We start from the raw sequence: 27,980 nt of genomic DNA on the forward strand, positions 1-27,980 counted from the left end.
AGCAGGAGCAGCAGCAGCAGCAGCAGCAGCAGGAGCAGCAGCAGCAGGAGCAGCAGCAGCAGCAGCAGGAGCAGCAGCAGCAGCAGGAGCAGCAGCAGCAGCAGCAGCAGGAGCAGGAGCAGCAGCAGCAGCAGCAGGAGCAGCAGGAGCAGCAGCAGCAGCAGCAGGAGCAGCAGCAGCAGCAGGAGCAGCAGCAGCAGCAGCAGGAGCAGCAGCAGCAGGAGCAGCAGCAACAGGAGCAGCAGCAGCAGGAGCGTCGTCGTTGTTGTTGTCGTGCGGGAGTTTGTTAGAGGCGGGCTGCCAGGGGCGGGGCCACATCATCACGGCGGCCTCATAAAAGGAGCGGCTCACCTCGACGCGTCTCAGCCACTCGCACACCGCTCCGAGCCCTGCGCAGTACGCGGGCGGGCCAGCGAGCCAGTCAGTCAGCCAGCGAGCGAGTGAGAGACCACGGGCGAGTAGACCCGAGCCCAGCGAGTGTCGGAGGGCCCCAACAAAGGGCGACGAGTTAAGAGGCGCAGTCTCGCCGAGAGGTTTTGAGAGCTCTCGGAGCATGATCGAGTCTAACGCATTGCACGCAAGCAGCAGTCGGTGCCTGACGGTTCTGTGACCCCCGGCCCGCTAATTGTATTCGCGTTGGAGAGGGCGCGAGCGGTCGGTCTGGTGGCAGGGTCGAAGATTAGTCGAGCAGTGAGTTTGTTGGACGCGCGGAACCCAGACCACCGACTTAGGAGACCTGAGCCCCGAGTCATGCTCCAAAACGGCAAATCGACGATGAATCGCCTGGTCCGAGTTCTGAGCAGCCGCCACAGCTTGGAGAAGTCTGCCGCGGGGGGCCCCCTTCACGCCGTGGGGGTCCCGTGCGATGGACCCGCCGCCGGGGTCACCGGCGACGAGACGAGGAGGCAGGCGGTGAAGAGGCACCAGCACAAGCACAACCTGAGACATCGCTACGACTTCCTCCACACCCTCGGCAAGGGCACCTACGGAACGGTGAAGAAGGCGGTCGACAGAGCTACGGGGATCAAGGCAAGTTCCCTCTCGCGCGCGCGCGCGCGCACAAAGATCACCCGTATAGCCTTCGGCAGGTTGTTGGGGCAAGTGCTGTTTAGCGAGGTGCGTGAAACGGCACGCTGGTGGGTGGCCAGCACCACGCCCGGCCGCCTTTGTCTCCCCGGTGAGCGGTGTTTACACACCGCAGCAGGGCACTCATTTGAGGCCGAGTCCACCTAGGGGAGTCCCAGGACCGACTCGCAACACACACGCACGGTGACACGTTGGGCTATTTCGTTTGTTGACACACGCGGCAGCATCGGCGAGTCGCGTGACCCCCTGATTTTCCAGGAGCGTCCTTGCCCACTCGTCGCGGGAGGGAGGAGGAGGAGGCGGTGATGATGATGATGATGACGACGATGATTGTTGCTGTTGCTGCTGCTGCGACGATTTATTATAATTGCGTGGCTCGCGAGACGGGCACGTGCAGACATGTCGTACCAGTCAAACCGGCGTTGTGCAAGCATCCATCGCAACCAACTCCACCACCACATAATTAACGCTGCCTGACGAGACTGTAACAAGGGACATGCCCCCCCCACCAACAGTAGCTTGCCGTGTAGTTTATCTTTTAGAGTTGTGAACAAGCGCCGATTCCTTAAACGCCAGTTCCTACAAGTTGTGCACCGTGCTCGTTAGACGGCCGTGTCTGTTTTACATTTCGCGTTAAGCGAGTCCCATTTCTGTGCTGGGCTATGTTTAAGCTTCGTCAATGCTTATTATTGCAAGGGGGACTCGGGGGACGTGGAGGGAGGGAGGGCGGGCGGGTATGTATTGGCCGTAATGTCTCCGTGTGAATCATCCTCTCGACTTAAAGCAGACGCGGGAGGAGTGTATCGAGTCGGCGCGTCTATTCTCGGGGAGACCTGAAAGGAAATGCACGCGCCAAAATCAGCAATGTTTATTTAAATCGCCGCTGGGAGCTTCTTTGAGTGTATAATTATTGCTTTATTTTCTCGCCAAAGGAGAGACGTGCTCGCTGAACCCCCCCCTCGCCCCCCCCCAAAACCGTGTAGATTACGTTCATCCAGCACTTCAAGTCGTAACCTTGTCGGGGAGAGAATTCCGTGTTTGTTTCCAAATTACGTTGTCATTGCTTGCGGTATTGGTTCAGTTGTACCGGTGGCGGATGGTCGTGGTGGTGGTCGTGGCGGCTTCGTGCGGAGTCCATTGTCAGTGAAAATTCATGCTGACCCTTACATATTCTCGGCGCATTTGTATGTATATTCACGATAGTGTCATGTCAGCTCGAAGTTGTAGTTGTTGCCACTGTAGTTTTATCCACCCCTCATGAACGCGTCCGTTCACACACCGCGGTGGGCGAATTATGCTTAATATTCCCGAACGCATCCGATTTATGGAAGCTCAGCAGGCGAAATGGAGCCTGGTTGATATGTTGGATGGAAAACCCAAAAGCGTCCGAGGAGAAAGCATTGCCGAGTGCCACTCCCCCGCATCGTAACCGTGGGGGGGGGGGGGTTCTCCGGGATTTCCCAATTCCCTTCGCATGAAAGCCAAAACACGCACGACAGGAATTGGCCAAACATCCCGATGTAAAATAGCCTTAAGGCTCATTGAGGCTTCACCAGGTGAATACATAGTATTGTTACGGATCAGTTGCTTACGATCTGGCTTTGTGTTCATTACACATCACTAATGACCAGACGATTGCTGTGAATTAACAGTTTTCCCAGACAGAGTTTGTTGATCTATTTAGCACCAGCCTCCAAGCTAAGAGGAACATTTATAAGTTGAACTGCGTGGCCAAAACTATGAGCACCCAGAGTGCAGTTCATCAAAATCCGTTTACGCGCACTGTGCTTCTGCGGCTCTCACCTCCACGCTCCCCTACCTTCACGCAGCCGCAGCGTGGTGAAGTATGGTCACAAGCCCCACAATCGGCACTTGCGTGGGGAGGCCTGCATGCAGCAAGGGGAACCGGGAGTGCCCATTGGTTGAACCTGGCAATTTCTGCTTTGAGAGTAGAGGAGGGAGTGTGTGGGATCTGCCATCGTGAGCGCTGCAGTAGCGAGATGTTAACTACCTCGCCTGGTGTACAGGAGGTCGTGGGTTCGATCCTGATCGCGGCGCTGACGCCTGTATATGTGGAGTTTGCGTGTTCTCCCCATGGTCGCGTGGATTTTTCTCCGGGTCCTTCGGTTTTCCCCTCCACATTTAGAAGCGTGCATTTAGAGTATTTGGCTGCTATAAATGTCCACGTGCCTAAAGCACTTCGTTGAGCTTTCATTTGTATCCAGGTCGCTACATAGCCCAGTGGGCCTTGCCTGGTAAAATAAAAACATATTTAGGTTTGAGTTTAGTTCTCGCTCTGAGCAGCTCCCATGAGAGCCCAGGGTGGTGGTGTGTTCATATTCTTAGGTTTTTTCGGTAAAGTCACGTAGGTACGTGACGTACCTACGTGACTTTACCGAAAAAACCTAAGAATATGAATTCTTGCAGTCACGAAAGCTTCAAATCTAAAATTGGTGGTGTGTTATGTTGAACGGGAGACGGAGCCAACCAACAGGAGACGTTGAGGATGATGTTGCTATCATGTGCTTCCTCTGTTCGTAACACGCGGCGGTGTGGCGGTCGTGTGCCTCTGCGTTGTTGCTACGAGCGTTAGTGTTTTTCCCTCTGCTGTGATATATAAAAAAAAGTATTGCACAGAAGAAAGTGCCTTTGTGGGGAGATGCGAGATGTGGGAGCGGTGGCGTTTGTGGAGTCGCGGAGCCACGCCTGTTGTGGGTTAAAGGGGGGCAGGAGGTCTTGCGTTGTTTAACAAAACTTGCTCTCGGCTTCAGAGAGTCTGTTATTGCACGGCAATACATTTACATCACCCGTGAACTTTGGGCTGATTATTGCACTTAGGCTTGGTATTTAGTTGTTCAAGGAACACCGCGTACGTTCCAACAGACTGTCAAATGTTCAGTAGATATTGCCGGTCGAATGTGGTGGGAAGAGTAGGCCAAATACCCTCTATGGGAGCTATGTTGAGCTCCTCCTTGTGGAGGCGCCTCCTAGGAGCAGTGGAGTGAGCAAGATATTGGAGGGTTGCACCTTTAGATAAAACATCACATGTCAAGCATGCCACGATTCATTTACATGTCTTGGTTGACTGTGCATAAATGACATGTGATTATAATCATAAGAACTTAATCTTTTGTGGTTTCTTAACGCAGTATTTTTTTTTATAAAGGCTGAATTACATCCTGCATATTTCTGTTCCAACTCAGCCAAAGTGCGTGGCTTTTTTAAATCACATTTTAAATAAATACCTTTAACCTTTTTTCCTCTAATGTTGCACAAAACCCACCAAAATGTGTCTTTTATGCCAAGGCATGTCTAACATGCCACAGAGGAATTGCTGCATTTATTTCACCTTATTGCTTTGCCCTAATGCTGCCACATGTTGGCTTAATATAGCCCGTTCCCCCGCTTCTGGAGTATATCACCGAGCCTATTTTGGGGCTGCTAAAGAATTCGCTTTTTTGAGATTGCTTGGAGAAATTGCTTGGCGACAGCTCGTAATAAAAACGTACCAGATGTTTACACGACTCGCTGTCGCTTCCACCCAGTTGCATGGCTTTGGACGCCACCACGGGGTAATGGCTTTTGCACGCAGGGCTTGGCAATCCGGAGGGCGCCAGTTTGATTTGAGCTCACGATCTAAATTATAGTGGGATCGGCAGGTCACGCATGGTGGGGTAAACGTGTGGGTGCGTCCACCTCTTCCAAGACGTTTGAACAACGTGGAAGAGTAGGCCAAATACCCTCTCTGTAGCTCAACTTCAGTGGAGGCCCTTTGGACAGCAGTGGAGTGAGCAAGCAATTGCAGGATTGCGCCTCTTATCTTTTTGACCGTGGCTTTGCTTTTGTGTGTATATGTGGCTGTAGTTCAACGTCTCTGCGCTGGAGTTGGTAGGTCATGTAGAGGTGGAAACATTGGGTGCATCACACACACACACAGACGGCGAGGACAAAGAGGCACTTGCAGGAGATGGTACAGCAAGTAGGGTTTTGAGCCATGTCGTGCAAAGTGGGAAGAGAATGTTGCAACGTGCTTGGGATTTTTCTCGACAAATCTTCCGTGTGGTTTTTCTCTTTTTAAACGGACATTCAATAAATACTGAACAAGGAACTGGCCAAACATTCCACGGCGGAATCTTTCGGCAAGCGGTCTCGAGACTTGTTGAAGTATCTCTCTGTGCAAATACAGCAATGTTTAATTTACAACTAAAGATGGATTTTCAACTGCGTGAAGCCCCAGCCAGATTAGGGTAAGCTCTTAAAATAACACGTTACATACAATGGCACTTGGCAACGTCGCATATCCGACCGTCACGTATCCGCCCTGACCCACTAACCGCCCGGTGCAGGTATTAGCGCACGATGTAATTGGTCGTCTTCTAGAGACGTTCGCATATCCGACCTCGAATACCTCGGTCCCCAGCAAGTCGGATACGCGACGCTGTGCCACATTGACAGAAGGGTTTATGGGGAAACGTTCACCCATTTCTATGGCCGTGTGTGTGCTCACACGCGTGACGGTGGAGTGTGCGACGCTGCGTCCCGTCGTAACCTCCTCATTGAGCGCCTGGTCACAAGGGGTCCGCCGTTTGAAGTGTCTGCGTCCTGTACTCGTGCATCGCTCAAAGTCCTTCCCACAAACGCTTCAGTTTTTGTCAAAGTGTGCACTGTATTTCCTCGGCAAGGTTTTTTCTTGTTGCTAATGTTTGCCGTACGCGTCCCGGAAGCGTTTTCGGGTTGCCACGAACGCGTCGTTCGGCACGAAGGCCCGACGTTTCGCCCCACGTGCCGAGAGCTCCTTCGGGGAAAATCTCTGCGGCGCGTGGAGCGAAAACGTCGGCACGCGACGACGGCGACGCCGTCGGAGGGGGAGGCTCCGACGTTGGCACGTTCCGGCGTTTCGAGTCGCGCGAGGGAACGCGCACGGGGGGGGGGGTCATGGAAATCTTGCCGGAGGGCCCACTTTCGCGGGGAGCGGTCTCTGGACTGTCGGACATGTGGCGGCGGGGAGGCAGGCGCGCTGCCCGTCGTCAAGGGCAGGGTAGTTGGCGTGTCTGTTTCGGACACGGCAGATGCTGGCGTATCTTCATGCACACATTTTTTTTATTTCCCCCCCCTCCCCACCCCCCAGCCGCAAGGTCGTGTCCAAGTCATTGGATGGGGGAAGCGTTTTTCGCCAAACGCTTCGGTTGGCGTGACAAACCGCCGTGCGGTGATACGCGAGACGTGTTAGTTGCCGCACGCTTTAAATAGAGCGGCTGACATTGTTCAATTAAATAAATGAAACTGATGGTAACCCCGTAGCGACGGGATAGATTTACAAACAACCCGACGGCGATCAGGGGAATTTGTCGTGATTCACGTTTTGCGATTCGATTCAAGAATTGGGTAGTTAGTTAAAATAGATATATACTGCTGTGAATGTTGCAGCCTCTAGCTGCAGTGGTCCGTCACCCACAATACATAAACATCGACACACATTGCTTCTCACGCGATTTAGATTCGTGCATCCTGTCAACGTCGTCGTTGGATTAAAGTCTCTTCACACTGTGGCAGTAATGGTGGTTGTTTGGCCATACCTCACCATCCTGGGGTGGGCACAGGCCTGGTTCGGATAGCACTCCGCTCCGATGTTAGCCATGGCCGGGAATCAAACTCGCTGACAGCAGGCTCCTCGTGCACAAATCGCTGACCGCCGTGCCACTGTTCCAGCCCAATCGTACATACACGCACACGTGCGCGCAAATCATTTTCAAATGGGAAAATGTTTGCAAAGCTACGAGCCAAACAGTGCTGGGGGTTGTGCGTTTTGTGAGGGGGAAGAGGGAGGGTACGCTGGTTGGTGTTGTTCTAAACCTTGGTCACATGCTTGGCCTTTGAGGCCACCTAAATGGAATGGCCGCTTGAAGCTGTGATTACTGCCAAGCTCAAAGAGACTCGCAGACATTTCTCCCTCCTCCCCTGTTGTGTCTGGAGGGAATAGTGAAGTGTCACTTTACAAGACCTGCATGCCAGGCCAAGCCTGTGCTTGAACTCCATATCGGGTTTTGAGATGCTGGTCTCTGGAGTGCAAACCTTCTGTGCATCCAATTCCAACTTGGCAATCTTTATTTATTTATTTTTGAAGCATTTTTTTGTTTACATTTGTAAAGTGGTCAGCGAATATTGTATTGGGGAGAGGTTGGGTATGGGGTACACCATCATTGTCATCATCATATCTGACAAATCTACTGCTGGATGAAGGCCTCCTCAAGCCATCACCACCTGCCACACAATCCTGTGATATAACTTTTTACATGGCTCTTTCACACCAGATGATTTTGGGTATGGGAAGAGCTGTTATATACACACACATTTAACAAAAAACACCAAAAACCATTGAGACTCTGAGATTGTTGGGTGTTGGTGGAACCCAACACCGTGGTTCCTGCCCCGCACCTCAACCCCTATCAATAACCCGCACACACCTGTGACCCCGTGACCTCTCCAACCGTAACTGCTGCCCGCAAGAGGTGCAGCCCTAAACCTGAAACCAACATCACGGCAACGTCACCAGCCGCCGCAACGGATTCGTTGCCTGGCAGTGGTCCTAATTGTGTGTGTGTGTGCTTGGTGCCATCGTGTGTTTTAATTACCGCGTTGTCAGGCTGTGCAAATAAAAGTAATGCGATGACTGACCCCCAATAACCCACTGGACTACCCTTGAAACCCCACAGACCCTCCCACCCCCACCCGCCACGCAGGTGCAGGAAGTAAAACATATTTTCCAGAACTCAGCCCCGGACAGCTCCGAGCTGAAATAATGCCCCGGTGATGACGACCCTAAAGGGAAACCGAGAACCGCTCCTGACGCTCCAAAAATGTTTCGGCCAGGGGATTGCTAAAAGCCACGGGGCGTAATTGCAGGGGGGTGGGTGTGGGTAGGGTTCCTCTTTGCCTCCGGGCTTATCTCCCCGCTTCTCCTGGCTGCTTTGAGGCTTCATCGTGAGCCGCGGCTACCCCAAGGGGAGGTGGAGGGGGAGGGGGAAGCTGCTCTACGCACGCGAGCCACCTGTCCGCTCGGGCCGTGTCGGGTTGCGAGGCTTGGGGCCGATTTGGCGTCGGTGTGGTTTGCGATCACCACCTGCCACCTATTCCGAATTGTGGACTCTGACTGCAGGTGAGACTCGGACTGAAGGTGATACTCTGACTGAAGGTGAGACTCTGACTGCAGGTGAGACTCTGACCGCAGGTGAGACTCTGACTGCAGGTGAGACTCTGACTGCAGGTGAGACTCTCACTGCAGGTGAGACTCTGACTGCAGGTGAGACTCTGACCGCAGGTGAGACTCTGACCGCAGGTGAGACTCTGACCGCAGGTGAGACTCTGACCGCAGGTGAGACTCTGACCGCAGGTGAGACTCTGACCGCAGGTGAGGCTCTGACCGCAGGTGAGACTCTGACTGCAGGTGAGACTCTGACTGCAGGTGAGACTCTGACTGCAGGTGAGACTCTGACTGCAGGTGAGGCTCTGACTGCAGGTGAGACTCTGACCGCAGGTGAGACTCTGACCGCAGGTGAGACTCTGACCGCAGGTGAAACTCTGACTGCAAGTGAGACTGACTGCAGGTGAGACTCTGACCGCAGGTGAGACTCTGACCGCAGGTGAGACTCTGACTGCAGGTGAGACTGACTGCAGGTGAGACTGACTGCAGGTGAGACTCTGACCGCAGGTGAGACTCTGACCGCAGGTGAGACTGACTGCAGGTGAGACTCTGACCGCAGGTGAGACTCTGACCGCAGGTGAGACTCTGACTGCAGGTGAGACTGACTGCAGGTGAGACTCTGACCGCAGGTGAGACTCTGACCGCAGGTGAGACTCTGACTGCAGGTGAGACTCTGACTGCAGGTGAGACTGACTGCAGGTGAGACTCTGACCGCAGGTGAGACTCTGACCGCAGGTGAGACTCTGACCGCAGGTGAGACTCTGACCGCAGGTGAGACTCTGACTGCAGGTGAGACTCTGACTGCAGGTGAGACTCTGACTGCAGGTGAGACTGACTGCAGGTGAGACTCTGACTGCAGGTGAGACTCTGACTGCAGGTGAGACTCTGACTGCAGGTGAGACTCTGACTGCAGGTGAGACTCTGACTGCAGGTGAGACGGACAAAGGGCAATTTGAGGGTTGTCCTGGAAACAAGCTTGGGTAACCCGACAAAATAGCGCTGTTCGCGAAAGCAGGACTTGTGCTGGGCATTGGTCAATTAAGTGAAACAATTAATTTATATTAAAATGTATTGTGTTGCCAAGTGTGCGAAGGTGATGCAATAAATAGTATCACAGGTGAATTGTAAAGTCTCAAATTAAGCTGGCATGATTTATCAAGTTGTACAAAAGTTATTATCTAATGCTGTGGTTGATTATGGGTAAAATTAGCTCACCAGACTATATGGGCCTTCCGCACCGGTGTTTGCCAGCTGCATTTGTTTAGGCAGGGAAACTGCAGACCCGTTCTGACTTTGCGAGTCCCATCGACGGAGTGCGGCCTGTTCGGCAAAGTTTCCTGGGTGTCCACTCCATTTTGAGTTGTCTCTCTTTCATCACGTCCGATCTCAGCGAACGAGCCCCCTTGGTCCAGTCGAGATCGACCTGCGCACTGGAGTCACTTTTGTTCCACGCAGCACACATCACCTTGACCTGCGCCTGTCTGACCATCACGAGTGCTCGCGCCCTTGACCCGGTGGTACGCTGGGAGCCACCCAACCAGCCCGAACCAAACCCCCTCTTCTAGCGACGACTCGCCTGCTGTTTGTGGAACCCAGATAAGTGCGTGCACGAGGCTCGGCCAAGCTAAACATTTGCACGCGTGCACGCGTTAACCTAGCGCCTTTGTTCAGGGACAAGTTTATTATTCAAAGAATGCAGTTTAGCTATCTGTGTTGGCAAATTCAACACTTTTTTGAAAGCTCGGCTTATTATGAGCTCCACGATCTTGGAGCAAAAACAAACAAAAAACGATTTGGCAGCCAAGGAGCTGTCAAGATGAGAACGCGTCGAAGTCCTGCAGGGAGCGCGTCATGGGACGGCCACGTCAGCACAACCGCGAAAGCCTTGCGCAGTCGCGATTTAAAGAGCGCCCCCCCCCCCCCCCCCCGATTTCAAATGCCACTCGCCCATCGCCCTCGTTGTTTCGCATCGTTTATCGCTGAACCCTGCAGAGGGGGGCGACATCCGTTGCGCGGAGTTTTCACCACGTGCGTCGGCGCCCCCCACGGTGCCGTGCGCGACGTTTGTTGGACGTCGTGCGGCGGCCCTGGTGCCATCGCACGCCGTCTCGTGGCGGGTGCCAGGCCCGCGACACGAACCGGCGCCGTGAAAGCGTCGTGAACTTTTGAGCACGAGGGCGTACTCCGCAACGCGCGCGGAATGTGATTTTTGCTTCGGCGATGCAACATTTTTCTGCCGATCTTTCGGCTACGTACCCAATAATAATAAAACTGTTGAATAAATAAATAATAATGATTCCAGGGTCACATTTAATGCACCGCACACAACAACACCCAGAAGCCAGAAACTCGCTCTGTTGCTCCGTCGCGCTCGACAAAAGGTTTAATCCTGGGCCGCTCTTGTCGTTCAACGTCTCTGTTACCAGTCACAATACTTTATTGTTTTGTTCTTCTTCCATATCGTGCGTAATACAATAACGGCTTACGCACATTCCTTGCACCGCACCAAGGGTGTGGGACTGTTTGCCAGCCTTGAAGGTTGCTGTTTGGCGCAGTGGCCGAGTGGGTGCACGCCCGTGTGCTTGCTTGCGCGTGCAGTCGTGCGCGACCACCCCGAGATCCCGCACCACCTCCTCGTCGTCTCTTATCCGACGACGACGATGATGACGACAATGATGACGACAATGATGATGATGACGACGACAATGATGACGACAATGATGACGACAATGATGACGATGATGATGATGACGACGACAATGATGACGACAATGATGATGACGATGATGACGACGACAATGATGATGATGATGACGACGACAATGATGATGACGATGATGACGACGACAATGATGATGATGACGACAATGATGATGATGACGACAATGATGATGATGACAATGATGACGACGACAATGATGATGATGGCGACTGTGGCGATGGTGGCAATGATGATGACGACAATGATGATGATGACAATGATGACAATGATGATGATGACAATGGTAATGATGATGATGACAATGATGATGATGACAATGATTAAAGACGACGACAATGATGACGACGACAATGATGACGACGACAATGATGATGATGATGACAATGATGATGATGATGACAATGATGATGATTACAATGATGATGATGGCGACCGTGGCGACGGTGGCGAGTTGACCGGCAACGGTTTCCATGCTCACATCACGGTGGCCGAGTGAGCCAGTGGACGGCGACCTGTTCTTGATCATTGTCCGTCGGTCGCGGTGATGGCCGCATCTGCTGTGCGGCGCTCTTTTGTGTGTCTCAACACGGGCCATTGTTTCCAGGGGGCAAACAACGGCAACCTGTGTGCCTCTTGGCCGCCGTGACATCACGACAACACGCACCACCAGCCCTATCCCCCCCCCTCCCCCTCAAGTGGCGATGTTTGCACACCGCACCAGCGACTCGTTTAAAACCGAGTCATCTTAGGGGGGGGGAGGACCAGGACCGGTTCAGATACTCAGCACTCGATGTTCACCGTGGCCGGGAATCAGACTCAGGTTGCCAGGTTCATAGCGCAGTGCTCTTACCACGATATCACTGCTTCGAGCACCTCCCAGGGCCGTCTGCTTTATGCATGTTGTTGACATTATTTTGCGCCGTACGTAGCCAACCGTGCTAATCGGAGTTGCGGGGGAAGGACAACAAACCACACACAAAAATCAGTTCTAAACAAAAATAGTTTTCAACTTAGATTTCAAAGTGCACAGCTCCGGTGGCTTCCTAGTATGGAAAGGAAGACGTGTTCCACACGGAGCGCAGAAGCGAATATTAGCCCGACTCGAGACCGCTGGGCCCCCTGGCACTGTCAGCGAGCGCCTATTAAGGGTGGTGCCGGAGCCAAACGGCAGGCGCCAAGCCCCACCTCGCGGTGCAGTGGCAGCAGGAAACGCACCGTCTCTGCCACTCAGCGCCGTCGCTATCTCCCAAACCGGCGTGGCATTATCGTTCCACGACCCTCACTGACCCTCGCATTATCTCCACGCCAGCCATATATTTAGACAATTACCCGTTGCCTGCTCCGGGGGGGAGGGTGGGGGTCGAGGGTTGTGGGGGGGGCGTTCGGGCGCTGATAAGGAATTCACCCTGGCATTGGCTTCATTGGAATTTGGGAATGCAAGGGTCAGGCCTTCGTGGGGGGGAGCATTGTGATGCGACTAATGTTTAACTGGAAGAATGCCGTGCTCAGGATTACCATTATTGTTTACCCATTTAATTTTAAACAACGGTTAATGATTGGAGCGTGCGGCGGGGGGGGGATGACCGAGTGTGCTGCCAGGGTCGGTGGGCCACCTGACGGGGTTGGAGGCGGTCTGCAGGGCGCCTCCATGGACCCGAATCGCCTCGCCCGATCGCGCGCTGCACTTGACGGACGAAATGTTAAAGCACATGCCGTTCCTGACAGCTCCAATTACCGCTCGTGACAGGCGGCCCAGATGTGCGCGTGTGTGCCCGCTCCGACGCTTTTCGTGCGCCGCTTGCTGCTACTGCCGCTGCCGCTGCTGTGGCAGCTGTTGTCGAACAGGTTGGGCTTGTGCTGCAGCGCCAAATATTAATAATAATAATGTGGTAACGCGTTTTCCTCGGGCAGAAGTGCCCCCCTCCCTCCCACCCTCCCCCGATCGTTCCAGCTCGCGCGTTGGCCGTCGGGAATGTTGAGGTTCGCCGTCCCCCGTGTCTCCATTGCAGGGTGGTCCATTTCGAGATGCCCCACTGGTTTCTGTGAATGGCCCTTCTTTATTTACCTACGAGTGACAGATGGCAAGCATCCACGTCTTGCAAAGAGAGGGATGAGTGTTGACATACGTGAGGAGCGTGTTGCGATTGATGGGAGAGATGCAGAGGGTTTTAATTCATGTTGTTGTTGTAGTCTCCGTACGTGTACTGTCTTCTATTAGTATTTTAGTGGGGTGTCTGTAAATGGATTAGCCTTTATTAGTTAATATTTTGAACAATGAGTGATAGTTGAGCAGAACTGTAGGACTGGCGTGGTGCCCACCCCCCTCATGACAATGACGCGATGTGCCCCCTGGCACACGTCTGCATCTGCAGTAGGTGTACACGTGGCATTGTGGTCCGCATGAATTGTTTAACCAGTACAATACAGCATTTATATATACAACAAAAAATACCTCACTAAATATTCAGAGAACAATTTCACAAATGGGTCAATTACTGTAGCGGCGGTGAAGACATCGTCGGTGAGCGGACCCTGCGCCATGAGCAAACGATGAGCGGGGCGAGGTGTTGCGTCAACGCGCGACGGTGGTGGCTTGCCGGAGGGTGACACGGTGCCCTCTCGCTTTGTTGCTGCGACCAAACAGGTGGCCATCAAGTCGATCCGCAAGGACAAGATCAAGAACGAGCAGGAGTTCAACCAGATCCGGCGCGAGATCGAGATCATGTCCTCGCTGCGCCACCCACACATCATCAACATTTCCGAAGGTACCTCGTCGCACGCACGCACCAATGGAGTGGCTCCAGGGTGTGCAGGCGGTGCAACTGAGCCGGGGCCGGAGGGTGCCGGAGGGGCCCAGGTGTGGGGCAACAATACGAGGGGGGGTAAATTAGACCTGGGAGGGGGGCCCTGTCTCATTCCGAGCATCGGGAGACCACGCCAATGACGCTGCGCCACTGACGCACCGATGGACGGGCGGACGGAGCCGTCGCCGCCGCCCCCCCACCCACCCACCTCTGACCCGCCGGTGTTTCCATTTTTTTGCGATGCAGTGTTCGAGAACAAGACGAAGATCGTGATCGTGATGGAGTACGCGGAGAGCGGCGAGCTGTTTGAGCACCTGCGCCGGCGGAAGGCGCTGTCGGAGGAGGAGGCGAGGAGGCTCTTCCGCCAGATCGTGTCGGCCGTGCACCACTGCCACGCCGTGAGTCCCCCCCCCCCCCCCGGGTCATCGCGCTGCCGCTGCCGGTCGCCCCCCAACGGTCCCACCCTCGCGGGGGGGGGGGGCAGAAAAAGGCTGCCCCCCCCCCCCCCCCCAAGGCGTCGCTCGCCGCGCTCGAAGCTTCCGCAGCGCCAGGCTTGCATCCAGCGTCCTCGATGCCGAGAGAAGCCGCCACTCTGTTGTGAGCGGAGTTGCCAGGAACAAGCGTTATGTCGCTCGGCTAGAGGACGCTGTTGTCGCCGCGATTTAATAAAGGTACGGAACTAAGACGAGTAGCTTTCAATGAACTTAACAGTCCTATGAGGTTATTCCTATTCTGTTGATGCCCTTGGATGGAAAAAAAAATATTAAGAGTGGTCACAACAATGTTGGCCAAGCCAGCCAATTCAGGAAGGTTATTCATTCACCTTCCATCTACGATAATGATTAACAACAGAGGCATTTATTTACTTCACAAGAGTCTCGCGACTCTTGTCGAGGGGTGGCAAGGGGCGGCACTCCGCTTCGGCGCGATGTTTGGCCAGTTCCGCTGATGGGTGTTTTGGAAGAAAGAGAGCAAGAGATAGAGTTAAGCGTGTCCGGTATTTGGGCTACGTCGTCACAGCCGCGTTAGTAGGGGGCGGCTTTGCTGAGACATCGTCGCGGCATTTCGAGTGTGTGGGAGTGATTCAGGCTGCTGTCCGGTCCCTATCACTTGATTACGAGTTTTAGGAAACACCGCCCGATAACAAAGATTTTAGTCAACACTTCCAGCGATGCGTCATTTTCCATTTTAAAGCTTTAGCACCGATGCCACGCTACCGTTGCAGTGTGTGACGTTGTTTACCTGCGTCAGCCGCACGCGCAAACATGTGTTCGTGTGGTAATCTGGGGGGGGGGGGGGGGGGCGTTCATGCACCTGAAAGATGAGAGGCGTGAAAATTCCGGTGTGCAGTTGGGTAATGACAGTGTCTGTGAGCTCAGTGCTGTGGCAGGTGACAGACGCACAGGGAAGGAAAGTGACTTACAGGGAGGCTACTCTTTTGATCGCTTGCACCCCAGGATCAATCCGAAGATCTCATATTCCCTCTGTGACGATGTCTCCTATAATCGCCGGTTACTGGCGGATAATGGAAGTAACCCCAGAGGTGACAGCCAATTCGTCCATTCTATTCGTACGCTGCTGATAGAAGTGGTCGCACGGTGGGCACCAGTTTGATTCCAGCCCCAGGGTAACATCCATGCACGGATAGGCGCAGACAATCTGATCGGGCAGAGCTCGCCAATCAGAAGTCTTCACTTGTGCCCAGTTGTATAAGGACGCCTCTTAAACACGAACTAACCGTGACAACACGGTTTTTTTTACGAACAGCCGAGATCGGTTACAACCCACAACGGCAAATATTTGTCGAGTCACACAACTCCATCACGCGCCGCTTGGCGGGTCACGCTCTCGACCAGCAGAGTCGGTTTGTGTTGTTTGTAAGGGCCCTGGCTTGCGACTGCGATTGCTTCAATCTGTGGGCATTGTTGGTACAAGCCCCACCTCCTGGGATTGTTCGCGGGTCCTATTTATAGAGCCCCCAACCGCAACCCCACGACACCACCAGCAACGCGGCGTCTCAAATGTTAGCCGTACAGATGCCACACTCGCCGTGGCTGCGGTGATGTCGACTTAGCCCTATCGACGCGAATCCTGGCTCAAGAGTCCCACCGATGGCTTGCGCTGCGGCAGCAGCTGCTACTAAAACTAAAGCGAGACAAGATCGTTCTCCCTGGCTGGGTTTACTGGAATAGGAAACGAATTCCGACCATTGGTGTGACGAGTTGCTACGGCGTTCGAATGCTATACAAGGTGCTCGATGCCAGCTGGCAGATGCAAACTCGGCCTGGCCTAGCTCCCTGCTACGTTTGACAAACATCCAGGTTCTTTGCTGCACAAAGGTGTGGTGCTCTCAAGCAGCAGGAAGGCCCATCTCCCATAATGCCTTGCATGCGTGGAATGTGGCGAAACTACAATGCATAGTCAACATACGGCCGGTCCACTGCTGGATGAGGGCCATGTTGTTCTTGGGGGTTATTTTCGACCATACTTCACCACGCTGGTCAGTCCGAGTTGGTGAAGGGTGTGGTGGTTGGGATGGACGATGTTTTCTCAAATGTCAAATTAAGACTGCGCTGATTCATCAGTGAAAATCTTTACTTACCCGTGATTCATATGAATTTATCAAACTTGTTTATATCTCGAGGAGTGGGGGAGGCCCAGGGGCGGAATGGCGGTACAGTGTTTAGCATAATTTTATTTCTACGCAATTAAACAGACTCTTGCATCATAACCTAAATGTTCTACCGGTGCAGCTTGTCGGCAGTAGCACGGGGGAGACAAAAGTGGCCGGGTCTGTGTGGTGCTCATCACGTGACCCAACCCCCCCTTCCCCCCACTTCGAGAGAGAGCTGTGTCAACTTAACAGGCGCTTCCTAACAACACCTAACCCAGAAACATTCGAGGCTACGTGGGGGGATGGTTCCTGTTGTGCGTGCGCGTAGGTGTGTGCTCGGATACGGGCGCTGCTATTGCGCTATTGCGTGTTTGCGTGCGTGCTCTAAACGTCATCGCATTTGCATGCCGCGCAAAGCAATTGAAGAGCGCAAGAAGGCGGACGGGAATGGCTTTTGAGTAAATGTATCGTGGTGGGGAAATATCAACGATGAGTTCGCACCTCTGCCGCCACCCGGCCATTGAGTCTTGCATTTGTTGGAACGGTGGGGCACACAGAGGCTTTGCGCGCTGGCAACCCGCCAAATTCCACCGTGCCGTTTCTTGACTCGGTCTGTTGGGAATTGTTTTGCACGATGAATAAATAACTTGGGTAACACGTCGAGTGAGAGCTGTGGGGGGCGGCGGCGTGGGGGGCGGGGGCGCAGTGACGCGATGGTGCACCGCCAACAAAATCGATTGGCGAGTGATCCGTTAACTCATCCTGGCCACCCCATCACCTTGACCAACCCGTAGTGACCAGTATGGTGAAGTATGGTCAAACAACGCCCATAACCAACACAGCAAGGGGGGGGGGTGCCTTCACCCAGCCGTGAAAAGACCAAGGAGCCGTGCATGTACATTGACCGCAATCGCCCCAGCTTCTATTCGTAAGCCTCGTCAGTGATACTGTCCATATATAAAGCTGGGTTGTAAAATGCCAACAGTGTGTTTATCCTTAGTTATAATTGCATTTCAGTGTAATTACCATCGTACTGTTGTCTAACGAACGCCCCTTCGTGCATCCCCCGGCAGAACGGAATTGTCCACCGTGACCTCAAGCTGGAGAACATCCTCCTGGATGAGAAGTTCAACATCAAGGTACCAGTGGAGGAACCCCTCGACATGTCGAAACTTTTACCTGCATTTTTAATATCTCGCGACATCTGAACGTCTACTGTCACCTCGCTAGAATTTTATACATTGAAAGTGGGGGGCCGCCCACCCATCCCCCCCCCTCAATTATTTTTTCAGCTGATGGGCCCCCACCACCACTTGGTGAGAGTGGAGGTGCTGGCCCATGAAGGCTTTGCGGGAAATCTTGTCTTGGTTCATCTTTGCTGCCAGTCATCTCAGTCTGCCCCGTGACCCCGTGACCCCCTGCCAGCGGGCGTTCGACCCTTCACGGTGGCCTTAAAGTGCTCACAGCCTGGCACGAGGGCCGTGGTGACGTCACCGCCACTTAGTGGCGATCAGTGGTTGTTGTTACTGCTACCAAGGAGGCTTTCGTCCGATGGTGCATTGTTGTTGTAGATGGGAAGTTAATGCAAATGTGTTTTTTCATATTTGTTGGTTAGATGTCGTAACGTTTCATTTAAATGCACTCAACACTTCCGTCAATCGGTGTGCTTGGCATGACAAACGCGTCGATTGGTATGTTAATTGTGTTTTTCTAATATATGTTAAGTAAGTATGAGCGGGCATGCATAGCAAACTAAATCATTATTAAATATTGAATGGCCTGTCTGTCTGCTTTCTGTGATAATGAACTAATGATCCTTGTTGTGAAAGCGAGAAAATAACATTTATCACTTTTTGGAAGTTGACTAAATCCCCCCCTGCCCCCGTATACATCTGCCATTCCTATCTTAAAATAAAATAAACCACGTTCGCAAATGACAGACGGTAAAGTACCGGTTAACGAATAAAGTATGCTCAGGTGTGGTTCAGGTATTGGGTGATTCTTCAGCCCCTGGGTTCTTGGCCAGCAATGCAAAGCATGCAGCAGTTGTTATTTTTAATCAGTCTCTCCCTGCAGGGCAGGTGACTTTAAGCGTTAAAATGACCACCTTGGCAGGAACGCTGCCGTGCAGTAATGGTTAGGGCCACTGGGCCTGCGGTCTGGAGGTGGCCGCGTCGATCTGTTGTACGTGTGCGCGTTGAACTTATTTCGCGCACTACGTAGGTAACCGCGCTAATCGGAGGGGCTGGGGAAGGACAACAACACTAAACACAAAAAGCAGTTCTAAAGAAATTAGTTTTCAATCCAGATGATTTAAAGGTTTCTTAACTCCAGTGGTTTCCTAATATCGGAAGGAAGAGTGTTCTAGATGGCCGCAGAAGGGCATCTGAACGCACGCGATGCGGTGAGCGGCTTTGTTTGATGGCCAGCCAAGAGCTGCTGCTGCGAGGATGGCTGGGGGTCAAAACATTGGCGTGGGGTGGGGGGTGATGGGGGTCTCTTAAAGCCCTCCCGTCACCTCTGTCCACCCAGCAGCATCACCCGCGCACCGCCCACGGTTAGTCTGCGGTTAGATAAAGTATGGAGTACGCTCCCACCTCTTCCGAGACGTGTGGTCAGCTGGACGGGTACGACCATAATGACCCCTCCCATGGGGTTGGGGCCACCGCGAGTGTGGGCCCTGCGACCAGCAGTGGCATGCGCAAAGTGCGGTAATCGCGGGGCCCTGCACCATTTACCTTTTAGCCCGTGGGGGTGCCCGGCCGAGTTTAAACATTATAGCCACGATTACTGCCTCCTTTCGCAGCGACGCCTCAATTTCAACTAAAAAAAATGGGGTTAACGACTGGGTGAGAATTCCTGGTCTGCTGACATCATTGTGGTGGGGGGGGGATGAGCTTAGTTTCACTCCTCCCAGGGGTTTGTGGCCACGCTCACGGCTCGCTTATCGACAACCGCTCTTAGCAACCGACCGGCTGCAAGACGCCCTTAGCGGTCGATCTCCAGAACGAGCCCCCTCCACCGCCACCCCCCACTCATCCCCAAACTTCCCCGCCGACAACATCCAATTAAGACAAATGCAATTCCTCGTGCGTGTGGCTTTTGTATAGCAACGTGTAGGCCCGTGTCCAGATCTGATAGTCTGACAGCACGGCCTCGGGGATCGGGGGTCATCGGGGGTCGTCGGGGGTCGTCGGGGGGAGAAGCTGCACGCATGTCTTCCGTGCCTGCGCTGAATTTAAGGCGAGCTTCGAAATGGAGAATCGGCCAAAATAAACAACATGAATATGTATGTTTCATTTCTTCCTGCCGGTAACGAGTTCAGAAGTTGCAGTCGCTTGGCTCTCGCGTTGTAAAGCAGATGACGCACGCGCGACAAAATTAAATCGCAGACCCAAGCACCCCATAAACGTGTTCGGGGCTGTTAACTGTAATTGAGGCAGGATCAAAGCCAAGCTGAACGACTTCATGATGACACTGACATTATTGAATCAAAATATTTATTTATCCTGGAGAAATCCGATGAGCTGTGAAGCTCTTTCTCACAGATGTCCAGTAGGGGCTGGTCACAAAACTACAACAACGAGGAATACAAACACACGATAAGGAGTGCAAAGTGTAGGACATTGGACGAAAGTAATTGTTGCCTGGGCGGGCCGCGTCGCTAGAAGGGGCGATGGCCGGTGGTGAAGACTGACTATGGAGTGGCAGCCAATTGAGAGAATGTACCCGAGAGGAAGCAAGTCCACCGTGGAGGTGGAGAGATACATTTGGCTCCTCTGTTTGTGTTCATATGTGGATCCCAGATGGATTGTCATATCACACACCCATGAGAGATTGAAACGGCTTGTGGAGGCAATCATCCAGCAATGGTTTGATGATGATGAATATGATGGTTGACCTGATCGTCCACGTGGTGCATATCTGTCCAGGGACTCATGTGCGCGGTGTGATCAGAACAGGGCCCTCCAGAAAAATAATCACCTGCATTACTTCGCGTTTCGCCCCTTGCCACGTGGAACAGCCCTTGGGCTTTTGGCATACTTGTCCGCGTGGGACTTTCCTTACATGGTCACGGGGCAGTGGAGGGCGGGGGGGAGGTGGAGACGCAGAAATCGCCCGTGGCGACGGCTCACGGGTTACACCTCGCTCAGCCAGGAGCCACCGCGTTCCTCCGTGGTGACGGTGGCGGCGCGTCTCCTGGTGAAATAGCAACGCGGCAGAATGCACTGCGTGGGTTTGTCGCCGTTGCCCTGCAGAGCTCCTTGTGGCTTTTTGCCCGCGTGCCGTTCGACACAACGTCCCGAGTCTTCTTGCTACACACGTGTGCTGGCAATTCTTGAATTCGGATCCCGAAGAAGCTCCCGGAACGTGGTGCGAAACGTCGGGCGTCGTGCCAACCGACGCGCGAAACAACCCCGTCGAGGAGCCGTAGAGGCAGGCGCTCACATGCATGCCTGGCAGGGCACCACTTTTGTCTGCGGTGGCCTCCTCGTAGGGAAGACGGCTTAGGGAGACATCGAAATGAGAAACGCTCACAATCCTGCAGCGAGCGCCTGCCAGAGCTCTATTCCGTGGTTATTTTTTCGCTGAACGCATTACGGTAATGAATTACTGTTGCCTGCGGGCCTCGGAGGAGAACTGTCGTTCCCCTGCACCTCCGATTTAGCACGGTTGACTGCGTATGGTGTGAAAGAAGTTAAATACATACGTACATTGACTCCTTGCACAGTGCTGTTGTTAATGGCCACAGGACAACATTGTCTGTAATGTGCCCGCCTTCGCAATAATGAAAAATATGGGTGCCAATTTCGCATGTACCCTTTCGAACATCAAAAAAATGCGGTTATGTCAGTTTTCTCGATTTATTATTTTTGCGCTCACGCCGCTGACATTGGCCGCCATGAATTGGCGACGCCTGGAAGGTGCTCGGCTTGTGTGCGGGCGTGCGAGGCGGCGCCGTGCGGATGAGTGAGCGCTCGGGTCTGTGCCTGTGTGCGTGCAGATCGCCGACTTTGGGCTGTCCAACGTGTACCACAAGGACAACGTGCTCGACACGTTCTGCGGGAGCCCCCTGTACGCCTCGCCCGAGATCGTGCATGGCAAGCCCTACTGCGGACCCGAGGTGAGCAGGACGATGCCACCGCAGCCACCACCACTAAGCCACCGCAAACACCAAGCCACTGCAACCATGCTCCCACAACCACGCCGCAGCCACCACCATAATCACCATGCCACCGGAACTCTGTTTCGGCCATACCACAACCGCACCATGACCACAGCGCAACTGCACCACAGTCAGATCACGGCTGAATATCTGAGCCGGTCAGGCACCCCAATCATTGTGTGGCTACACCGCTCGGAGTATAAAACACATTTCAAACAGATACTCGTAATGGATGCGCCACCCAACTATTGACGTTGTAAATTACATTTCTTACCAAGTATTGCACATCATTACATTACCTTTGCACGTCCTTTGATCACGCATGGTAATAGCCACCCTAACGTGTGCATGAGACTGCGAGTGCAAATTGGAAGTTAACTCTCTCTCTCTAAATGAATGCGGACACGATTCAGGGAAGAGTAATTGGGCAGCATTCACGGTTCATTAAGGGGAGCGGAACGAGCATTAGGGGGCCCTTGTACATTGCCGTAGCGGCGTGCTTTTACAGGCCAATTAGAAAGTAATTGCAAAGTAATTTACCAAGGGACTGCACTAAATGATGCAAGGTGCGATGTATCATTAAGTTTTCTTTAAAAAAAAAATCCTGTGGCTTGAGCTGAGATGGAATAGATTTATTGAATCCATCTGTGTGGATCTTTGAATATGACCTCCTCGCATCCGTGGGAATTCTCTCGGTACACGAGGCGCACGACCGATGTTTTTACGTCACTGCGGGCATCTTGGCTGCACTAATCGGGTACTGGAGGGGAATATTTTCCACCACCGAGCAACGCCGCGCTTCTAATTTGTTTCATCTCAGTCATTTCAGTCACTGCAAGGAAGCTCTCGCACTGACTGAACTGTGTGTGTTGAATGTATGGCCCTTGCCAATGGTATTTTGAAAGTCCGAACCGGCCCTTTAATACTCATCGAGTTCTTCACTCCTGTCTTAATGAATGGGTTGATTCCATTTCCTGGTGAAATTTGACAGCCTCAGCTGTTTTGAATGTCATGAGGACGACAGGAATTGTGCAGGAATACAACAATGATGTTTCTTTACGCTACGGTGGCGAGATGTTAACTACCTCGCCAGGTATACAGGAGGTCGTGGGTTTGATCCCGACCCTGATGCCTGTATATTTGTATGTTCTCCCCGTGGTCACATGGATTTTTTTCTGGGTACTCACATTTAGAATCAACCTGCGTTTAGAGTATTTGGCTGCAATACATTTCTACATGATAAGCCACTTCGTTGAGCGATCGTTTATGAACAGGTCGCTTCTTTACAGCTCAGTGGGCCTTACCCGGTAATGTAAAAAAATGTTTTCTAGTTTTTTAGAGTTTTTAACAAAGACTTTCACAAATGTGTTTTGGACGTTGCTGGAAATGAGAGGGCGGAGGGTGGCAGCGAGCGTGTGGATCGGCAGCCGTAACAAACCGGTCGCGTGGTGGTTTTTGTCCATGGCGCGCTTCGCGAGCAGGTGGACGCCTGGGCCCTCGGCGTGCTGCTCTTCTCGCTCGTATATGGCAGCATGCCCTTCAACGCCGACGACTTCTGCACGCTCATCAAGCAGATCTCCACCGCCACGTTCCACGAGCCGAGCATCAAGTCAGGTGACTGGCACGAAGCAGCCCCCGTCCTCCACGAGCGATGCGTTTTTTTCTCCCGTCGTATTTATGTCGTGGAGAATGGTAATCAGGAGATACATAATTGCTCCTGTCACATTTGTCTCTGCGTTTAAAAGTAAAATAATTGAGTTTACACAAGCCGTTTGCCGCACGGCCTTCTGGGAGCGCACCTGATTGGCAACACTGGGATGCGTTTACGGCGGAGCGCCGGGGCCGCACTTTGCTCGTGCGCCGACGCGAGCCTGACCGCGAGGACGCTCCCCCCCCCCCCTACCCACGCAGGAGCCAGCGAGCTGATCCGCTGGCTGCTAACGGCGGACCCCTCGCACCGCGCCACCGTGGAGGACGTCGCCTCCCACCCGTGGGTCAACGTGGGCTACGGCAGCTCCGTGTGCGACTGCCCGCAGGCCTGCTGCCGCCGCCAGTCGGCGGAGGCCTCAGCGGCCGCGGGCCTCTCCGAGGGCCGGTGCAGCCACGCATCCAAGCTGCTGCCGGCGCACCAGAACGGCCTGCAGAAGTCCAGGAAGGAGAACGACATGACGAACCCTCACCAGCGGACGCCCTCCCTCAAGAAGCCCAAGGGCATCCTCAAGAACAGGACCGGGGAGAGCGGCCACCCGCGGGACGCCAAGGAGGCTCCCGCGGGACACTCGCCACCGTCGGGGACGCCATCCGACGGCAGAGCGGAGAAGACCTCCGCGGACAGACGCGAGGGGGCGGAGGAGCAAGCGGCCAAGATGCCGCGCAAGGGGATCCTGAAGAATCCTCAGCAGCGGGAGTCCGGCTACTACTCCTCCCCGGAGCGCTCGCTGTCCCTGGAGATGCTCGACATGGAGAGCGCCCCGGATCCGTTTGACGACGCGAGTTCGCCGGCGCCGGACGAGCGCCACGTGGACGAGCGGCTGCTGGCGGAGCCGCAGGGCAAGAGGAGCTCGAGCGACCGCAGCCTGGACACGGCGGGCGGCGGCGCAGCGGCGTCGTCTCGGCGCGCCACCGTCTCCATGGAGGACATCCTGTCGGGGGCTTGCCGCCGCGACGAAGACGGCGGCGGGGGCGAGCCGCTGTCGCGCTCCACCATCACGCTCAGCAACGACAGCATCCTCTCCAACGAGTCGTTCGACCTCCTCGACCTGCCGCGCCGCGACCTCGCCCGCTGGAATCAGCGGCGCAAGAGGCAGCAGCAGCGGCAGAACCAGCAGCGCGTGCGGGCGGCGCGCTCAGTGGAGGACCTGGCGGCCCCGGAGAGCCGGCCGCGCCGGCCGCGCTCGCTGGGCACGCTTCTGCTGGACGCCGACCCCCAGCGGCGGTGCCATTCGGTCATCGAGAGCTACGACGGGGAGCTGGACTGCGACGAGGGCCGGCGGGACAACCCGACGCTGGGCAACAGCCGGTGCTACCGCGTGCGCGGCGCGGCGTCGGGCGGCAGCGCGCGGTCGCTGCTCACCGAGATGGCGGACGTCACCGAGCAGTACCGGAGTGCCGCCAGCCACCGCCAAAGGGTCCTCTGTTGACGTCCGAGCCGGCGTCGAGATGTTTCGTACTCTCTGGGAATTGATCGATGTTATCATTCCTAGGTAGCCGGCTGGTGCCTTTATGGTACGTTCATTTTGTTCGAAATGGAAATAATACATTTCACGCGTTCGAGTGAGACTCTTATTCCTCTGGAAGAAAACGACGTCGTCCTCGTCATGTGCGAAAATAAATTCAAGAATGTGCACTCCGGAGGAACAGCTGATGATAAGAAAAGTTTCATCAAGTTGAGTACGGTTATTTCACAGCTTAGTTTATTACTTGAATGAATGACTTCATTTTCGGAGCCGAGTTAGCTCGCTAGCAACGGCTAACAACCACGCCTCGTGCGTACAACATCTGGACATCGCGCCGACGGCGAGACCTCGGCTCACGGCTGGACTTTTGTCTAGGAGGCCGCAGTGAACGCTTATAAATCTCAACGACAGCAAAGCCACGCGAGTAGGAACGTGCGCTCTGGACGTTGCTTGTCAGCTGCAGTCGCCCGCCACCAAAATTCGGCGTCGCACGAGCCTCGTCTGGCGCGTCATCGCACGGCGTCTGCACCGCGGCAAGGGACCGACCAACCGACATTGACCAGCGAGCGTCATCGTTTGTGAACATTGCGTAACGCGTATGCTCTGGTGTGGTCGCAGCGTGGCGATCGGCGTCGCCCAGCCAAGAACTTCACGAAGCCACCTGCAAGAGAAGTGTCCTCTCCCTGTACATGCAATTGAAAGCACACGGAGGCTTTGTTGTTGTTGTTGTTGGTGGAGTCGTTGCCATCATTGACTTCGTTAAAATTAAGGAATATGTATACTGGGCACGACAGGATATGTTGATCAGCTATTTTGACGGAAAAAAACGCAAAAGCTCGCTGTTCTGTAGCATTATCTCTGTTAATTTATTCTGCGTTTAAGCTATTGTTGTCTAAGCTTTGATATCAATTAAAAAATACCAACGGGAGCCAATTTGTTGGATGCCCCGAACAGAGGAAAATCTTACATGATGTTAAACTGACCTAAATCGGGGCTTAATTTCAGCCGGAGCTTTCTGGGCCAGAGCTTCAGAAAATATTCCCGGGATCTGGTTGGTTGGGGAGGTGGGGGGGAGAGGTGTGTGATTGGGATTGGGAGCCCCCCTGGAAAATATCCCATGAGAAATTAAGCCATGGCCTTAACATTGCATTGAAGGGGCATTGTAACGATATGAACATTGTGTCCGCACGCAAGGTAGCCGTGATTTGTTGTGGGGGGGGTGGAGGTGTAAGCAGATGAGTGAGACTCCCGCCGGGTTTAAAGGGCAACTTGTTTTTAGGGCCGATGTGCAGCGGGCCCGACACCGCTGCAAGCGGCGAGCGCCGCTGCTCGTGTAGGCTTCAGGACGGACGCGCCACCGCGCCGCAGCGGCCGGTCCGTAGCGATCATTAAATTATTTTCTCTAAGAATCGTGACGCTCGTCAACGTGCGAAACAACAGCCGCCGTGTGTCCTCTGTGTTGGCGCTGAGCTGCTTGTAGCATTCGGTGGTCGTTGTGTACAAAAAATAAAGTTTGTTTTGGAATTCAGCGCTGCCACATCTTTCTGCCGCTGTCGTTTATTTCCACACGGTCAGTCGCCTCGTCGATTCTCTGATCCAGTTGGTGGCAATTTCAGAGTGCACAGCCGACCTCGGAGAGTGAGGTGTGAGCGTGTGTAAGTTATGAGTGAGTGTGTGAGATTGTGTGGATTCGTGTGTGTGTGTATGTAAGAGTACGTGTGAGCGAGTAAGCGAGTAGAGAAATTGTGTGCGAGTTCGCGAGTGTGTATGAGATGGAGTGAGTGAACGAGCGCGAGGTGAGTTTACGGGCTGTGCGAGGACGAGCATTGCCTTGGAAAACAAGACCGTCTCTTGGCAGTGGCCACGTCGCCTCCATAATCACTGCGCGCACGCACATAGACCGCACAGTAGCCCGTGGCCAATGAACACGGGCGATCTCCTTGTGGTCCAACAACCCTGACGCCATGAGATCTCCTTTACCAGTGGCAAAATATAGTGATATGCTTTTACCCTTTCAACTGGTACAAAAACTGACACCTTTATACAAGGGATCATGTTTGCAATAACCACAACACAAGCAGGCAAAATGCAAACAAAAAGTAACAACTCTGATAATGATAATCGAATGCACTGTCCTTGAAGTTGATTGGTCCACACCCGAGACAGCTTTTCTTAGAGCCTAGTCTCCATTGGTGTTGGACCAGATGACGCCAAAAGGCTTACAACTCAAAGACAGCGCACTATCAGAGTATTGAGAGCTCGGGGTAAGCATTTACACTGAGACCTCCTTTACCAGTGACCTGCGAGTGTCTTGCGATCCACGCGGTTCCCGCTGTATTGCGAACCGCTCGATGTTAAATCCCAATGGTGCAGCCTCTCCGTGCGAGCTCGGAAAGCGCACGCGGGTTCGGCCACGTGCGCCGGTGCGGATAGTAACCGGCTGCCTCGCGACGTCGAAGTGGAGCGGCGGCCGCCGCCATCTGGCACGAGGAAGGGCGGCGCGCCACAGCCGCCAGCGATCGATGGCCAAAGACTTTCACGATTCTCGCGTCGCGTGGGCAGGGGAGGAGCGAGGTCGACGATGGCTGAGCAGGGACCGTTGGTGATGTTGGCGTTGTTGTTGGAACGTTCCTACCCGCCCCTGCTGGACATCTGTGAAAAAATGAGCTTCACGGCTCATCGGATTCCTCCTGCAGTGTAAATAAATATTCTACTTCTGAAATGAGGGCGAAGGGCCGTGGCGGCCTGCCGACTCTCGATGAGTCGCCGTGTAACTAGACCCACCACCCACGAAAGCGATTCAGTATCACGATTGAATTGAGTCACGGCTCAATTCAATATACAGTATACAGAATTCCTCCCGTTTAATTTATTTCGCACCGTACGTTGTCAACCGTAATACTGGGGGCCAGTATCGCGGATCCTATTATCTGCGTGGTTACACATCGCGGATAACCCCGCGGCTAATTTGAGTAATTTGCCGCGCGATGATCCCTCCTCTTATCCGCGAAAACCCGCTTTGCTGTGCATTGTGGGTAAACCGTGGATAATAGGAAGAGCTATGTTCGCGGACAATAGCTGCCACTGATAATGGGAGTTGTGGATAATAGGGCTGGAGGTTAAGATGAGCTCTGTAATTGAATGATTTGTATTTATTTTTACCATCTTGATTAGATTGATTACAATTTCCTGTACATAATTGTTTCTCTC

The 27,980-nt window shown here is 53.7% G+C and overlaps 1 protein-coding gene across 1 annotated transcript; it reads left to right on the forward strand.

Annotated features, from left to right (window-relative positions):
- The first annotated feature begins 370 nt into the window (after positions 1-370).
- On the forward strand, positions 371-26,298 carry NUAK1 (NUAK family kinase 1). The gene is made up of 7 exons (XM_078861061.1): positions 371-1,029; positions 13,654-13,774; positions 14,060-14,211; positions 17,501-17,566; positions 21,433-21,552; positions 23,076-23,208; positions 23,506-26,298. Exons 1-7 carry the CDS (start codon positions 751-753, stop codon positions 24,732-24,734), a joined length of 2,100 nt encoding a protein of 699 aa, XP_078717187.1. The 5' UTR covers positions 371-750; the 3' UTR covers positions 24,735-26,298.
- Positions 26,299-27,980: the final 1,682 nt, after the last annotated feature.

This window comes from Lampetra fluviatilis, chromosome 11 (assembly GCF_964198595.1).
Source record: "Lampetra fluviatilis chromosome 11, kcLamFluv1.1, whole genome shotgun sequence".
In the NCBI taxonomy this organism is placed as follows: Eukaryota; Metazoa; Chordata; class Hyperoartia; order Petromyzontiformes; family Petromyzontidae; genus Lampetra; species Lampetra fluviatilis.